Source organism: Varanus komodoensis, unplaced genomic scaffold (assembly GCF_004798865.1).
Source record: "Varanus komodoensis strain SLA01 unplaced genomic scaffold, ASM479886v1 scaffold33, whole genome shotgun sequence".
NCBI lineage: Eukaryota > Metazoa > Chordata > Lepidosauria > Squamata > Varanidae > Varanus > Varanus komodoensis.
Genome location: NW_025335817.1, coordinates 5,175,031 through 5,192,561, shown reverse-complemented (window position 1 = coordinate 5,192,561; position 17,531 = coordinate 5,175,031). Strand labels below are relative to the sequence as shown.

General features: G+C 50.2%; 2 protein-coding genes across 6 annotated transcripts in view; one reads left to right on the top strand and one right to left on the bottom strand.

Moving 5' to 3' along the window:
* LOC123027615 (tropomodulin-2) overlaps positions 1-7,815 on the bottom strand; it is a 45,471-nt gene extending 37,656 nt beyond the window's left edge. Inside the window, exons 1-2 of the mRNA XM_044438588.1 lie at positions 7,714-7,815; positions 7,337-7,462 (exon numbers count right to left, since the gene is read on the bottom strand). The gene's annotated coding sequence lies outside the window, so the exon portion shown is untranslated. The remainder of the gene's footprint in view (positions 1-7,336; positions 7,463-7,713) is intronic.
* Positions 7,816-7,867: 52 nt separating this feature from the next.
* LOC123027614 (tropomodulin-3-like) overlaps positions 7,868-17,531 on the top strand; it is a 33,874-nt gene continuing 24,210 nt past the window's right edge. For 2 of the 5 annotated variants that reach the window (XM_044438583.1, XM_044438582.1), the window contains exon 1: positions 7,868-8,357. In XM_044438583.1, the coding sequence (XP_044294518.1) occupies positions 8,106-8,357 (252 nt within the window). In that variant the 5' untranslated portion in view covers positions 7,868-8,105. Of the gene's footprint in view, positions 8,358-9,504; positions 9,617-16,834; positions 17,176-17,213; positions 17,330-17,531 lie in introns of those variants that run through there. The other 3 variants (XM_044438586.1, XM_044438585.1, XM_044438584.1) reach the window with 3 other exon arrangements.

The window sequence follows — 17,531 nt, the reverse complement described above, 5'->3', positions numbered from 1 at the left end:
CCCCCCCCCCCCCCCCTAAGAAGCCCCCCAGAGGACTGTCAGTAGGCAGGGCTCGCTCGCCCCCCCCCCCCCCGCTCCAAGCCAGACGGCTGCGCAGCCTCAGCAGACGGTGCTGAGCACTGTGGGACTCGTAGTTCCGCGCTTCGGCAGCGAAGAGACGCTCGGGGACTCTCGGCAGCCGGGCTGGAGAGGCTGGCCACCGGTTTCCCTGGCCGGCTCCTTCTGTGCTGCAGAAGCGGAGCTGCAAAAGTTCCCCGACTCTGTGCGCGCGTGTGTGCACTGCACCTGTTGAATTTCTGCCTGGTGCCACTCTTGCGAGACTGCTGCCTGGGACACTGCCTAGATTGCTACAAGAGGGTTTTTCACTGCAGATTTCAGAAAGGCCACCATACAGAAGAGGGACCAAACTGGTCTCTGCTCCAGGCAGCAGGCAAGATCCAGAGGCTGAAGCTTGCAGGGAAGCAGATTTTGGCTAAACATTAGGAAGAACCTTCCTCACCACGAGGGCTCTGCAGCGCTGGAAAGGACAGACCCTGAAGGCTGGTGGTCCCCCCTTGCCGTGGAAGGACTTCGAAGCAGAGGCCGGGGGCTGGAGTCGTCCCCTGCGGGCTGGACTTCCATGGAGCAAGCAGTTAGACTAGATGCTCTCCAAGATCTTGTCCAACTCTGCAGTTTTATGAGATACAGCAGTGGCTGGGGATGCAGCACACACAACCATCTACAATATATTCTGAGTTCAAAATCTAGTGTTTGAAGCATCTGGGGGTGCACCGCACCCCAAGCGCTAGGAACAAGATCCATGCGTTCCTCACTCAAAGATGTACTTTTCAGAGGCTCCAGGAGGGAGCTAAATCCTGACAACAACTCTAAGCAGCACGTCATAACAGTGCATCTCCCACAGGCAGAACAATAGGTGGTGATTTACTACCTGAAACAGGTGCCAGAAAACAGGTAAATACAGACATTCGGGACCCTGCCAGAACCATCACATTAACACCTTGTCTGAAAAGCATGTTACTGAATTCCTTCAATGGCTGGAGAACACGGCTAGTATCTTTTGCGGAAGTGTCTCAGTGCCAAAAGGGCACCCGAAACAGTGCCTTCTCCTATATACCAACCTGCCCCTTTGCTGAGCACATTCTCCTGGTGGTTCTATATAGAACCAAGGACAGCCAGGAATCCACTAGAAGAAGAGCCTTCGGCATTCTTACAGAATTCCCTGCCTCAGGAGATTAGGCAGGAGCCAACACTCTGCTCTTTTCCACACCGTATTCCGGGAAGCCCTTTCTGGCTGACCAACCACACGCTTAATGCTGTTTTAAAATATTTTAAATGTGCAATTTTTATTTTTATATGTTCTAACTTCATACTGTTCACCCCTCTAGAATCCCTTTGGGTATGAAGCAGTACAAGAATCATGTGAATAAATGTACAATATATGCAGTCTTGCTTGGTTGGATCCAGACTTCATTATTCCTAAATAAACCCATTAAAATCTACTCCAAGTAGGACTAAATCTGGATCCAACCTATCCCACTGTATCTTTCCACTTAATCTAAAGCACGTGCAAACAGTTCTTTCAACCTTAAATATTTAAACTGGCATTAATTCTGTGCAAGTTTAGATAGAAAATTCCTGCCATGCCCCAGCCAGTCAAACTGTGTGCTGAAGGCTTCTTTCATTTTTGTTATTGGTCAAAAGTTGCATAGGATTGCAGCCTGAATTTCCCTGGAAATCAGACCACGTATCTTTCCTAATCCAAAAAGTACAGCTGCAAGTTATGGTTTAAGGAAGCTAATTAATGGTCACTGTAATTACCGATATACATTTTTACTTTAATGCACCCGTCAGAGCTTGTATTTCTCGCATTTCATTTCCTCTGACCTCATTTATTGCTTGCTTCTTACCCTCCTTCACCCATCCTGGTTTTTATATAACTGGCAACACTTTAAAGAGCCACAAGACTTGGTTGGCTGGGGGAAAGGCGTCATGCGCGTGCTCAGAGATGCATCCCAGGCCTGAATTCTGGCATGGAAAATAGGTTCTGGGGTTGAACCTGCGAAAAGGGCGGTGTGATGACTTAGACCCCTGGTGGTGATTAGTTGGGCTGAGGATCACGTTACACAATTGCGATTAAAACGAGCATTGCTACCAGCTCTGGGGTTTTCCAGTGCTGTCACATGAAGCAAAATATTCATCAGCTCCCTTGCTGGGAATCTTAGGCTTAAATCCAGTGGCTGGCCTTGAGAACGAACTCAGCTTGGCGTCATGAGCAAGGGAGGCCCCAGATACAGCCTTTGGAAGCAAGTGGACAAGCCTGCAATCACGTCTGAAGCGAGCGAGCAACTATAGGGTGCCATCAGGGCCCTGGGGCAGGCAGCCTCCGGGGGCCAAGGGCACATTTGCAAAGTTGAGCAAGTGTCTGAGCCCCACCACAAAGGGGCTGCCATGGGAGGCGCAGCAATGGGCAGGCAGCCTTCCCAAAGGACGGAGTGCAAAGCAGCGGTGGGGTACGTGTTCCAGTGTGCTGGACGAGCCCTTGAACCCACACTTTTCAGCACCAGTGGAAACCTATTCCGCAGTGATCTTAGCTGCCAGTCGGGATATGTGCCAATTTATTTATTTTTCAGGGGAAAAGCTAAAGCACCTCGGTGGGCCCCAGGAAAAGTACCGAGGGATGCATTGTTGCCCATGGATGCCACATTGCCTATCCGTGATTTACAGTGTGTGTGTGTGTGTGTGTGTGTGTGTGTCTGTGTGTGTGTGTGTGTAAGCTCATTAAAGGCACAATCCAATTGTCCTTGCCTTCCATGCACATAAGCTTCCCGGCTCAGCAGCTTATGTGCATTCAATGGCCAGAGCAAGGCTCAACAGTTCCAGACTCTGCCATGCATTTCAGTCCAATGGGTGTCTTTGGCTAGCTAAAGAAAGCCAGGGGAGCGGGAGAGGAGGCGGCTGGGGCACTGATAGCAACTGGCATTCAGAGACAGCCCGGCAAGCCACTTTCTCTGCTTCCTGAAGGTGCTTTTCCAGTCTTAGAAAGGCAGCTGCTACAGTTCTTTCTGTCCTGGCAGCAAGGGGCTAGACATCAGAATCCCAGCCCCAAGGTCACAGGACTTCACAAGTGCTGGGATTCTGAAAAATTCCTATGGCTCCCCAGATCGTGTTGGGAGGCCCTAGGATTGTGCCTTAAGTTAAGAAGCTGAAATGAGCTACCTGCAGAACAGATACTTTGAAACACAATGGAAAGGCTCCCACCCTACATCCTGCTTAAGTAACACACCTGCCTGTCTCCATCCATTCCATCACATTACATCTTGTTGTAACCAAAGATTTGAATTACAATAGAGCCAACATTCTTCAAGGGCATCCGGAAATATCTGCTTCAGGAGGAGCCCAACTGTAAGCAGTTATGCCCTTTCAAAACTAGTCCCACATGTCAAACCAGGCTGGTAAGCATCACGGAGATTTTCTCGTATCATTATGCACAATGAGCCATACATTCATTTAATTAAATAGTGTGCCTTGACACAATATGCATGACTTAATCATGAGGAAAGCACTGGAAGATATAATCTATGATAAACAGAAGGATACATGTCTTATTTCGGTCTTCACCCATGAATATATTCACTCATCAAAGCACATGTATGCATCATGGTCCCTTGTCACATGGCTATCTCGAAATATGCTCGTTTAATGCACCCTCGTCATGCCAGACAAACAGCATCAATGATTCTGTGACTGGGTTCACACAACGACCTACACTCAAGGCTGAGTGTGGGTTGCAAGTGGGTTGTTGCTGAACCGTGAGTGGCTGTCGAAATGTGTGGACCCAGCTGTATTAACAAACAATGGTTTACTAAATGTGAACAAGTTACACTTCACAATCCAGCAACAGACCATGGGTTCCTTCTGAAGGCTGTTCATGCTTAACGCAGCTGGGGGCAGTATAGAAATGAAATGCATACTAATACTTACTTGGAATTGCATTAGGACAGCTTTCCCCTATCAAGGGAGGAGTTTCAGGCTACAACACCAAGCATTCCTGCCCAGAGTGCAGCAGGTTAGAGAAGTTTACATTAGCGTTTCTATCCATTACGGGCTGCAGGCCTCTATGTGGAAAGTGACACATATATTAAAATAACCACAGCATCACCAATACCACACTCCATGGGCACTGAGCTTCCCTTTAAAATCCAAAGTGCCACCTATTCAAGCCTCTCCTGCTTATCCTAAATTCTAGGCAAATCAAGCCTGTAAGTCAGGTTTGTGCAAGAATATACAGGTGGACAACTGAACACAAATTACTCCCGTATCTACTTTTCCATAGAAGGACTCACACCGCAAAGATGCTGAAGTGGTGGAACAAACCTAGGCAAGTCCGAATTATTCATTTCCCTGTATCTGTTTCCCATGCTGAAGCCATTCTGAGATGGCAAGTCCACGCAAGACAATGGTTTCTGTTTTCCAAATTCAGCAAGAGCAAAACCCCCAACTCTGTCAACATTACATGCAGGTTTTGGGGGTGGGAATGCAGATTTCTATGTTCTGTATTGTAGGAACCCCTTTCCAAAATGCCCTACATATACGATTAGCCATCGGTTAAGAATTATTTCCTTCTTTCCCATCCCAAGGCCATCCAGATGTGTTGGATGACAACTTTCAAGCTGAACGATGGGAGCTGTAGTGCGACCATCTGGAACCCCCCAGGCTGGTAAAGGCTGACTTACTGTCAGTGCAATCCTATGCATGTTTAGACAGAAAAAAGTACCACAATTCTGAGTAATCCCCGACCTGTACGGCTGGCTGGGCACTGCTGGGAACTGTATGACCTTCTTCTAAGTCTGTAAAGGACTTCGATTCTCTTTCTGCCCTTGCTGACCAACTGCCTGGACCAAGTCAAGCCCGGATGAGTGATGAGCCTGTTTTCCCAGCATTTTCCAGATAGCTCAAACTCACAGGACTTCTACTGGATCACATCACAGGTTCTAGGCAGTCATCTTTTCCCTGTCTCGGCCCTTTCCTAGACAGGATGGCAGTTCTTTGTCATCCCCTTATGTGCCAATTCTGGGCACCTGGGGAAAATGCACGGCTGATTCCGGCTCTCCCATACCACCTCTACAAATATTGCAATTTCCATACAGTCCTCAGTGCAATCCTTTCTTCAACATCTCCTGCTGAGCAATAAAAGCAATTGCTTGCCATGTTCTCCAGCCGGAATCTCCACGCTCATTCCGTGGAAAATTGACCCAGAGAACAGGAAAGTGGAGCTAGTCGTGCATCATCTGCTACTCTGAGACCTTCCAGGTTTTAGGACATGGCTTTACTCAATCCCTTGGACTCCAAAGAGCATCTTCACAGCCTCCACAGCTTGGAACCAGCAGCTGCAGAACCAGACAATGGTTCTGTAAGGAGGAGACGTTTCCTTGGAGTTCGCAGCAGGGCTACCTCCTCCAAAAGGCTTCAGGTGGCCTCTGCGTGTTGCTGAGACCACTGCTCTTTGTCGGTGTGAGCCAAGTGGCCTGTCCAGGGTTTTGACAGGCCTGGTCTGTTGGGGCTTGCCCAGATGTGATCTCGCCCCTATAGGGAGACACACCAATGCAACCCATTCCTCCTGGAAAGCTCATGCTGCTCCTTGCGGGATCAGACTACAAGTCTAGCTACTCCAGTCACTTTCCTTCCCACATGCAGTAGCCAGACGATTCTGAGTAGCTCCCAAGCAGTAACCCACCTCTTAGCTGGCCAGCTCTGCCCATGTCCCCACCTGACATATCAAGACAACACTTCAGGCCTGCTGTCCCAATTTGGCCCACGGGGGTCCCCAGCGTGGCGCCAGCCCTTTGTTCCTGGCCCATCTCCTTTCCCTGGATTGCCAGTTGTTCACTGGTTCCCAGCTTTGGGACAGTTTCCTCCCACTGAAAGGGTGGGATGCCTTTCCCAAGCCCTGAATGCTGGCAGGAAAGAGCCTGATGCTAAAACTGGCTGGTGTTTTTGACACTGCCTCTTTCACCTTCAGCATCGCTGCAAGTGAAACATGCCCTCCAAGAGCTCTGCAGACTGGAAGGGATTCTGTACTTCTGCTACACATGCTATCACCCAACTCATTTTCCAAGTAAGGATCTCATTGCTGTTGCGTTTCATTTATATCCTGCCTTTTGTGAGGAGCCTGACAGGAGCTTCCACAGCAGCGTCCGTCCTTTCAACAGCAACTCTGCGGGGTAGATGAGAACGAGCGCCAGGGACCAGCTCAGAGTCCCTCAGCCAGGCCCACGGCTGAGTGGAGATTAGGAACCAGATCACCTGAGTCCCAGTCCGATATTCTAGCTAGTTCAGGAACACTCCCAGTATTAAAAAAAAAAAAGCTTTAGGAAAAAAGGAAAGGAAATTGTTTAGAAATCCACAGCCCAGCTAAACAAAGAGAAAGCTGGTATGCCAAAAGAGGAATCCCAAAGGGGTATCGTATATTGCTGGCTGCCACCCTAAGCAGGAACATGCCAGGATAGAACTTTTTGTGGAAGGAACATTGAGGAAACAACATTTCATTGTTTCAGCGACTAATGCGCATTTATAAACCGTGCGTGGATCCCCTGCATCCCCCACCATGTATTTTGGGCCCTTTACTTGCAAGTTCTTTGACTAGCTGTCACAGAGAGGGTCTAGCCCTCGTACTAGTGACACATCCGTTGGGGCACATCTGACATTTGTATTTCCGTAAGAGCTGCAGAGCTTCCTCTGCAGTCGCACTGCTTCATTCCGGATTCTAAGAGACCTCTGCACAGCAGGCGTACAAAAGTCCTTCTGTATTGGTATTCAAGGCGCTGGCAGGGCACCAAAAGCACTCCACTTTGCCCGGTGGTGGCTCCCACCCTCGTCACTCTCACGGGAAACTCTCTCAGCCAGTGCGGCAGAGATGTGGAGCAGAAACGCCCCCTCCCCTCTGTTTACCATACAGAGGATGCTTCATTCACAGCCCGCGAAAAGGGGGGAACTAACCCTGACTTTAACAATGTACACAATTCATTTAGAGTCCCCTCCTTTTCGCCATGGGAATGGACTGTCCCTATATCAGGAGTGGAACATTTCTTGTGGACTGGGCTCCCCTGTCTTTCCAGGAAGGCAGAAGTCTTTCTTTACATGCATTCAGATCCCTTTTCAAAGGACTGCGGGGTGGACCGACAAAGAGGGACGGCCAGCAACACCTGTGTTTACTACTCTGCCCCCAGAGCTCGGGGCGGGGCGGGGCGGGGCGGGGCGGGGGGGGTAAAAATGCAATGCAATGCAGGTTTGGCTCACCTGCCTGGGAAAACGCCTCGCTGAATTCAGTGCAGCTTACCTTGAGTAGACACGCGTTCGATGCGTTAAGACCGCTATCCTTCAGTCTTAGGATAGACTGCTTTTGTGTTTGGCCTGCAGAGCTCACAATCACTCTCCATCGGCTATTGTCTTGCATTGTTGGGATCTGTAGGTCAAAAACAGGAAGATTGCAAACAGCCTGCCTTTGTTTTGCTTACCTAAACCCAACTGAATTCAGCAGGGTTTGCTTTAGGACTTTCCTCTCTGTCTAAGAATGGCAGTGGCTGCATTCTAAATAAAAATTGCTAGGACAAGGAGGGAAGGGAAATTTGCAACGGATATTCTTGCGTGTGAATTACGGGGTGGTGCTTGATATCAAAACGCTCAGGGCTACAGCCCCCGCACCAAAAGGCTCACATTTGTATATGCTAAGCTGCACATGCTCTAAGTCCGTCTTGCCTTCTGGACCCTGTCTCCGAAGGACACGCCCCATATTTGTAAAAAGGGATCGATGGACAAAGAAGGGGAGGGAGGTGGAGCACATGAGATCCTGCAAAGTGTAAGCCGTCCCGAGACGTTCTGTAGGGGTAGAAAAGCTTTTAATAGATAAAGAAATAAAATAAAGTGATCGGGTACAAGGGAGATCCCCAGGGACCCTAAGTCAGCGAGAACCTATAGACATAAGGTTCTGTCCGTGGGGCGGAGGGACTCGAAAGATTTGGGGCTGGGATGGCCCTATAACACCGACCCAAATGAATTAGCTCGCTGAGCCCAACCCTTTCCGCAAAAGAAAAATCATCATTAGCTGCATGGGGCTGCAAAAGGCCATCCGAGAAAGATTTTCTCCGCTCTCTCAGCTGAGCCATTTCGCCGCCACCCCCGCCGACCGGGCTAACAGTAGCAATCAATGGCGGACTACAACTCCCATGAGGCCTAGGGGCACCCTCCAGGCGGCACGCTCACAAGAGGGCGCGCAGGCGCAGTGGCCGGGCGGAGACTGCAATCGTAGCTTTACTACATCCCGAGACTGGGCAGCGGGGTTGGAAGTGCTATCTGGTTCGGTGAGTCTGCGGCGGGCACTCGCGAACCCTCCCCGGGGCAAGAAGTGGGGGGCCTGAGCCGTGGGTGGTCGCTTTTCGTAGCTGGGCCAACTGGGCTGCCAGTTCAGCAAACTTATCAGAGTCAAGCAGGAAACGGTTGCAGCTCAACCTGGTCCGGCAGGACTTGTAATTACTGACGGAATTTGGGGCTTGGGTGGGGGGAATCTGTGATGTAGGGCTGCTTTTCCTCTCCTGGCGTCCTCCAGATGAGTTGGACTGCAGTTCCCATGCTGGCTGGGGATGATGTGGGTTGTACTCCCGCCCATCCGGTTGGCGCCGGGTTGCAGGAGGCTGCAAGGAAGTTTGAGTTGCTGTGCAGTTGCTGTTAGGGAGCAATGAAGAGAAGAAGAAAGAGGCAGCGATAAGCACCGGGGAGCGAGTAGGAGCAGGATTTGGGCTTGGGCAAGACTCCAAACCGCCAGTTTTCTTCCTCTCTTTGCCTTCGCACCTCTTCCTCCCTTCCCTACAGCTCTTTCTGCAAACACGATCAATCCACACCCAGGAAACTCACCGCGCCCGTTGTCAGAGTGCACGAGCCCTCCCCGCTCCGGAGGGTTTCCTCTCTTGGGCTTGTCATTCAAGCCCGGCCTTCTCCTCCTGCACCGGGGCAGGGAAGCTTTGCCGAGCTGCGCCTGGTGTGTATGGACTCGTCTGGCAGTGCCCCGTTGCTGTTTGTGATTTTCCTTCCGGATCCGGGCCGCCATGTGCTGCTCGGCTGACCTTTTGCACCTCTGTAAATTCTCTTCCAGATAAGCATGCATCTGCGTTTCCGTGTGCACTGATTTCAGAGGCCACTGGAATTGGATGGTCTCGGTGCCTGGTGCTTGGGCATTGTGTGTCTTTCGGTGTCTTTGCCTCAGGACGCTCTGCTCTTTGCTTTACCTGAACTATTTTTAAATGTTTTTGCTCCTGGCTGGTCAAAACCAGGATAGAGGACTTGGAGCCCTTTCCAGGTGCCTTGGATGAGAACTTCATTACACTCTGGTCATTTGCTGAGCTGTCTGGGGCAGATGGGAATTATAGTCCCAGACATTTGGTGGGGATTGGGGTGGCTGCCCTTGGACTAAAAAAGATGAGGATTACCTTCAAACTGGTGGAGGCAGTGGAGAAAGGCAGGTGAATTCCTACTTCTCCGTGGCGGAGCTTTGCAAGTAGAAGCCCTTCCAGCTGAGCCTGGGAAAGAACCGTGTCTGAAACCTGGCAAGCCCTGGCAGTTCGTGGTGGGTTAGACCAACTCTTCTGTAAGGCTGTTTCCTCTGCTCCTAAGGATCTCTGCACATGCCCCGTGTGCAAGCACTCTGCCTGAACACCGTTCTTGCAGTGCTGCATATGGGAGGATACAGTAGAATGTGAAAGGTTTGTTGCGGGGGGGAGGTGTTAATGCGTGGACAGGATATTTGGCCCTTGCATGGGACTGTTCCCAACCCATCTGGATATTTGATGCGTGCTTTTCTCAGGGTCAGCTTCAAGTGAAGTGGGGTAGCGAGATGGGAAGAAACCTGAGAAAGATAACCAGATGGAGTCCCCTCACTGCTTTTTAAAATAGGTTTACCACCTTCTCCGCCTCAAGGTGGTGTTAATTCGCTTGCCCTTTTGCCTTGAGCCCCCAAAAGGAAAGAGCGTGACAAACTCTGGCACTCCCTGCATTGTTGGAAAGAACCGAGGAGCGAGGAGCGGGTCGGATGGGCGAGGAGGAGCCAGCGGCGGCCTGGAGGGCTCGGGGAGGAGGCAGAGTGGGGCCTCCCTCAGCAGGCGTCTGATGAAATCGACCCTCGTGGTCCCGACCCTGCAAGGGAGATTACCTTCCACATGGAGACTTCCACACACAGTTCCCTTGCTGGATTTGCAGCACCTCGTAAAGCAGATGCTTCTGTTAAATAAAAAGTGAGGGATGCTGCCTGAAGCGTGAGGGTCTCGTGAACACTGAGGGTGCGTCCTATGCATATGTGCATGGAGAAAAGCTCGGCCACTCGCAGCACGTCCCGGGCGCGTCGTCATTCTGAGAGTTGCAATCTAAGACATCTGGAAGGCTGCAGGAATGGCTTACGCACATTAATCCAGGATGTTGAACATGCAGAGTGTTTAGGGGTGTATAGCTTTGCAGCAGCTACTTTATAAAGTAGCTCCCAACCATTTTCTCTTACAAAGCAAGGGACAAGGTGGCCTGACCAGTCTCCCGTGTCCCTCTGGAGGCAGAAGGCTTGAACACGAGAGCCAGGGCGAGAATCAGGGAGACCTGCATCCAGATCTTCACTCAGCAATATGGTTGACCTTGTGTCAGTCATTATTTCATAGCTTGACTGCCTTGCAGGGATAGCGTTATCACTCTCTGAAATGGCTTAGAACCATTCTGAGCTTCTGGTGCACATGATGATAGAAGCATAGAAATAGTGAGTCAGAAGGGGCCATCTAGTCTGACCCCTGGCTCCGGCATGTTGAACTGGAATTTCCATGCTCTGGCTGTTGGTCGTGCTGGGTGTGGCTGATGAGCATTGGAGTCCAACAGCACCTGGAAAGTTGCGGATTACTCACTCCTAAGTTGAAACAGCTGTGTAATACAGCACTGAGGTTTAATTGCATTGGTGCTGAAGGCTGTCATTGGTATCGTTTCCATCCAGGGCAGGCAACTTGTGACTTCTTAGAGATTTTAGTCTACAGGTCCCATCAGGTCCCTGGCCAACTCTGCTGGCTAAGGTTGATGGGAGTTGTAGGCCAAAGCATCTAGAGGGTAACGAGCTGCCCTCCTGTACTTTGATCTCGCAGCAGACACCCCGGAGTGTTCAGAAAAGTCCAGAGTTATCACTTCTACTGAAACATTCCTGAAGTCATAACCAGGGTGCAGGGGAATCGCTGCTCTCTCTTTATGTTTGTATCATACTCTTACTGCAACGTTAAATGCATTGTTAGCATTCTCCGGAGCTGCACAGGTCTGTAATTTCTAAAAATTATCATGATTAAAGAATGCTCATCTGACCCAGCCCGACTAATAAAAGGTTAGATGTACGCTAGCGCTTTAATGAGAAGGAGTTTCCGGCACGGAGCATTACAGCTGCATGGAAACAGGAAATAAGAGCATTTGGAAGGTATGTCTCGAGCCAGAAATGGCATTTGAATGACATGACTCCCTTGGGGCCTCTGTTTGCCATGCAAATGTGTACATACTCAAAATTTTTCCATAATACTTGGGGCATCTCCTAGGCTGGCTTGTTTACTTTGGCCTCCAGGGGTGTAGAGTTCAGTGGGACAGCTCGGGAAAATACAGCAATTGTCTTTTGGTTTTAAAAAAGTGGAATCTCGGAGAATTACTGTGGGAAAGGAATGGGGAAGGAGGCTTGGTTGTCACGAAATTATGTGCCTCACTTGCTTTCTAGGATGCTGGAGGCAGGGAGCTTTAAAATTTCATTGGTGATGTTCTGCCCCAAGCTTTTCTGGCATCACTTGCTTCTAAAGCAGCTGTGAGCTGCAGGGAGCCTTGGGTTATATAGCTTCTGTATAGCCTGAAGTGCCTGATCCTGCCTAATCTTGGAAGCTAAGTGAGGTCGGATCTGGATGGGTGACTTAGATGTTGCAAATCGCCCAGAGGGCTTCAGCTATGGGTGGTATAGAAATGTAATGTAATAATAATAATAATATAATAAATATTGAGCCTTTTCCCACAGGGGTGGCATGTTCTTGCTATTGGGGGAAGGTGAGCAATGATGTCAAATCTGGCTTTTATATAACGAATCACTAAGGGAGTCTGGTCTCTGCAACAGGGCTGTTGAACCTGAGGGCTCTGGAACTGCAGCCCTCTGGCATTTCTCAGTGGCCATGCAGTGTCTCTATCCAGGGTCTTTCCCATCACCAGCTCCCTGATTGTTTTGCAGGCTTAGCGGATTTGAACCTGGGGCTTTAATCCAGACTTTCATCCATTGAACCGGGGACTTTAATCCTAGGCAAAGCAGGTGTTCCCCTGCCATGTTACAGCCCCTTCCCAGAGACAGACCTGGCATATGTATAACTTCACCTGCTTTCTTCCTCTTGCTTGCCTCTTCCTGCAGTTTTCTGACTGTGTGCTCCTCTAGGCAGGGACTTATTCATCTTGCTCGGTAGACAACCATGTACACAAGAAGGCCTGTCCTCTTCCTTGGTCCGGCTGTCAGCATGTTCTCTGCATTGCTGGTTTATATGGCAGCATCTAATGTAGGTGTTGCTGTAGCAGTTCCTATTTTAAAAAGCGCAGAGGGAATGCAGGCCCTGCCCCAGGGAACATGAGACAGCAAAGGGCAAAGCAGGGTCACAGTTTGCCCTCCGGCTGCCGAGGCCAGCAAGTCTGAGAGGCAGGTAGCAAGAAGAGCACCCGAGCGCTGGGTACACAGAAAGGGGAGAGCTTGGCAGTCTCAGTCACCCAGCACTTCAAAGTTCTGCTACCAGTAAATATTGATTTATACCCTTCTGTATCCTGCTGAAACATGTGGCACCCAAGAAAACATATCCCCACCCCTGAAATTTGGAAATTCCCGGTGTTTCCCAGCTTATCTACTTTATTTCCACCCTTTGCATCATTAGGTACAAGAGATAATTAAAGCTCAGAGTCGGTGTAAAGTAGGGATGGGCAGGTAGTCTGAAACCCTCGGAGGGAATTCGGGATCCTCTGTGTGACTTAGGAACTGTGGATTGATGTCCTGCCACAGCAGGGGGTTGGACCTGATGGCCTTCCTGGCCTCTTCCAGCTTTTCTACGATTCTGCGAGCTGGATGGCACCTGGGTGGTGACGGGTATGGTGGCAGGGCCAGTGCCGATGTGGCCAAGGCAGGGCGAAGGGGCAGGAGGAACAAGGGGCTCATTCTTTGGCCATAAGGTCCAAACTTGCAATGCTGCACATTGCTTCTTTCCGATGCCATTCTGGCAACACTGGTGCAAGTCCTCCTTTTTCACTGTTGCTGCTCCAGAGCAAAGAGGGGCAAAATCTAGGGCTGCCATTCACCTGCATATTAACAAACTTTTGCAATAGGTGTCTGTGTGAGGTGGTGTGTGTTTGGTTTTATTTTTATGGGTTTTAAAAATAGGCTGTTCTAAATAGTTCATGGGGACGGGCAAAACAGGGAGAATGCATTTGCTTGTATGGAGTGAGGGCAGGGAGCATTGCCTTAACTCTGAATGGGCTTTGTGATGCCGCCATGTAGCCGGAAATGACTGGTGTGGCTTCAGTCCCATGTGACAGATTGACAAGCTTTTGTTTGGGTTCCTGAGCTCTGCTGGTTGGCTCCTTCCGTCCTTCCTTCCTTCCTTCTTGTGTATGTGTGCGTGGCAGAGGGAAGGGGTCTTGTGTGAAAGATTCAGATGAAGCAACCAGCGAATGCCCTTTCATTTGTGACAGGACTGTTGTGTGGGTCATTCTGACTCGGCTGCTGCTGTGTTATCAACTTCAGCCTACAGCCCTCCTTTGTGTAAAACTTTTTAACCTGGAAGCCTCTCGGCGCTTACTCTCTTGTATTGTGGAAAGTGCCACCCATTTTGGCAGAGCTAACGTATTGGTCAAGTGCTGGGTCACGGTGGCTGTGCCCAGAATGCAGCTAGTGAGAAACGAGAGGTTGTATCAGCAGGTTCTGGGAAATCTTTAAGGGAAGGGAGCCAGGTCAAGAGCGGAGGGAAACACTTTGGTTTAGGTCCTGCATGATGCAGCTGCGATAATGGCATGGGGGTTACAGTGTTGGGCAGGGGACCTGGAGCCCCCACTCGGCCATGAAACTCCCTGGGTGACTTTGGGCCAGTCACAGACTCTCAGCCCAGCCTACCTCACAGGGTTGTCGTGCAGATAAAATGCGGTTCACAAGAGGGAAAAAGGTGGCATATAAAACAGTGTCATAATAATATGAGCAATTATGATGCTGATAATGCCAGTAACACTAATATTAATCATTGCAATAAGTTGCCCTTAAGCACTGCTATCTAAAGTATTTGGGAAGTGATGGTGAAGAGTTAATGCTGCTGCCAATGGAAAGGATTCTCTGGGGAGAAGGTTGAAACTTGTCTTTCTCTGAAGCCACTGGACCAGTTTCAAGCCTCTGATTGATGGTGGAAAACTGATAAACTTTGCCTGCAGGTCCCTCCCTTCTCTGGTTTAGGTTCATCCAGAGGAGGACTGGAAAAAAAAGCAAGCAAACGAAATCAGGATACAGTTTGACTTTGTGAGTATGCTGGCCCAAAGCAGCTCCATCCCTTTGCTAGTGATGTCATTTTCTATTTTAAAATATGAACGCTGTGGATTGGTTTGTGGGGAACAGAAAACCCACCCTCCTCCTCAATCTTGTGTCCAGGAAAACAATTCAGGCTGCATAACACGGCTTCTCGCTCTTCGCCAAGAACCTCTTTGTCACCTGGGTAGCACCTCATGTCGTGGGCTCCCGATTCCACGTGGCTAAAATATTCATTTAGATCTTCAGAACAAATTGCAGCACTTCCTGTCTTTAGTGCAGGTAGATGGATCTTGCTGGCAAGCTCTGGGGAGCCGCTGCTTGTCTGAACATACAAAACTGGGGCCAGAGGACAGATTGTCTGAGTCTGGTATAAAGAAAGGGGTGTGGGGGGGTCAGTTAAAACATATCATTCATTATCACATTGGGAAAAAAACCGAGTGTGTGTTTTCCTGGAAAAATTGTAGCCCACCTGCTTTGCTTGCAAACCATTTAGGGTTCAAGCCGTGGCATCCCTAGGTGAGACTGGAAAGAGTTCCCAGAAACCTTTTGCCGGTTGGTGTAGTCTGGGGTAAGCAAACCCTTTCGGGCCCAGTTTCAGAAACTCTCCTGGACAGCATCACAGAATGACTGCCATGGCAGGAGGGTGGCTGTTCCCAAAGGGCAAGGCATCTGCCCAAGGGACAGCACAAGGCAGAGGTGATCTCCCAGCCCAGACACGCGAAGCCGACCCTCTGCACCTGCCGTTTTCAGTGCTGTTTCTCAGAAGGCAATGTCTCCTTTCCCTGGCCCATCGACCAGCAAACACAGTCCCCATCGCCGTCCCTCTCTCTTAGGCTGGTGGCCCAGACACACTGCAGCTGGCTTCCTCCGTCTCTGCCCTCAGCACCTGCCCCCCTCTCACACACCCTCTGCACCTAGACAGACACCGAGAAACACAGAAGCAGGGTGAGGCAGAAGGGGCCTCCCAGGCCATCTAGTCTGACCCCCAGCTCCAGCCGACTCCGCTCATGACCATGTGCCTAGTGGCATAGCATTGCCCATGGCCGCTTTGCTCTGGGCTCTGGCATACACAGTCGTGGCTTATATGGACCAACGGCCTGTTGTGTAAAAAAATTGCTTCTTGCATCTCTAAATGGCACTGAAAGCTCTGAGGTTTCCAGCAGGTCCAGTGTGTCGACCCAGTGACCCCCGGTTCCATTGCCTCTGCTGCTTCTTGACTGGCAGTAGCTGTTCGAGGGTCTCTGTGAAAAGGGATCTTTTCCCGTCACTGGCTCCCCATGACCTGCTTAACTGAGAAACTGTTCACCTGCCCGGTACATAATTCGGCCAACTTAACTTTGCCTAAAATCAATGCACCATCATTCGGCCCTCCTGTCTAAAAGCTAGCCTAGCCTTCTCCAGATGCTTTGGACTACAGCTCCCAGAATTCCTACCAGTTTGTTGTGCTGGCTGTGTCTGATGGGGGCTGAAGTCCAAACATCTGGCTGGGAAAGGAATAAAAGCAGAGGGAGCCCAGCTAGGCCCTTCAGTGCACTTCCCCTGAAACAAATTCTTGTGTGAGAACTTGCAAGCCTTGCGCTGAGTCAGGTGCTTGGCCTGTTGAGCCCGGCATGGGTGGCACTGCCTGCAGCGGATCTCCCGGGTTGCATTCAGGCAGGACTCTTTCCAGCCCTGGCTGGGAATGCCAGGAATCGAAACGGACCTTCTGCATGCAGCACAGGGGCTCTGCTCTGAGCCACAGCCCTAACCTGGCGAGTTTTGGGTTGGCTCATTGCATCTGGGCGTGCTGTGCAGTCCAAAAGGGCAGCCGGCCAAGAGTTTGCGTTCTGTTCAGCCAGTCGTATGGGAAGACCTGCAGAGACAGAGAAATGGAGCTTTGTTGCAAGCTGTCCACAGGGGATGGAACTAAGGACCTTGTGGTGTGAGAGAGTCTGGCACGCTCCCCTGCTTCCAGAGAGAGCAAACCAGTGTCCGTTTTGTGTAGGTTAGTTTGTTGGAACGGATGCAAACATGAGACTGCTGTGGGACTAACAACACTGCCGCTGAACTAAAAACAGCAACTCCAGCCGCTTCAACATTTGCTGAAAACAGCCAGCTAGCAACACTTGAGAGAAGAGAAAAAGGAGGCCAGAATTAAACCATGCACGGCAAAACCGCTCTCTTTTTTTAATGTTTTCTAAATGTATTTGATAAATTGCTCTCACGTCTTAAAGGTTCTCCTGTGCCCCTCCCCTTCCAAGTATTGCAGTCCTGTGTGATTATAAACAGATTTGCACAATGCAGGGAAGGGGGTGGGCGGGGGGAGAACACAGCATAATAGTGACTTGGCAAATGAATACGCTGCTTGGCAGCTAATGGTGCTGCGGTAATTAATTGCAGGAAGCCATTTCCTTTTAAGATACTAGCTCCAAACTGAAAAGCGTTCAGGAAGAGGGAAAGAACATGAGCACAGTCAGAGTAGGAAGCTTTCTTTGCCTGCTGTATGCAATCCACAGCTGTTCCCATCTCGAAATGCATGAAGACTGAGCAGAATGTTCCAACAGCGGCAACACAACAAACTGGAAGCGGCAGAGGGAAATGGAGGCATGTGTGGAAGTGAGGTGGGATGCTTCAGGGGCTATCGGCCTGTATCGGTGCCCCGTTCTCGAACTGATGCAATGGGTTACTGTTAGCCTGGAGTCCTGCAGCCACCGATTACTGGGTACCCTGTACATGCAGGTGCTGAACCACCCCTGGCCTTCCAGGATTCCACAGGTGCCTACGCCTCCTCTCCTTGGCCCACTCCTTTCCCCCAGCCTGCTGATTTTGGGCAGTTTCCCAGCATTTGCAATTTTTCCCCCTTTCTGAAAGGTCAGAATGCCTCTCCTAAAATCGAATAATGGACGATAAGACAACGAAGCTTCAGCAGGCTGGTAGTTCTGTGCACGAGCCTCCCCCTTTTGCCTTCCCCCCTGCC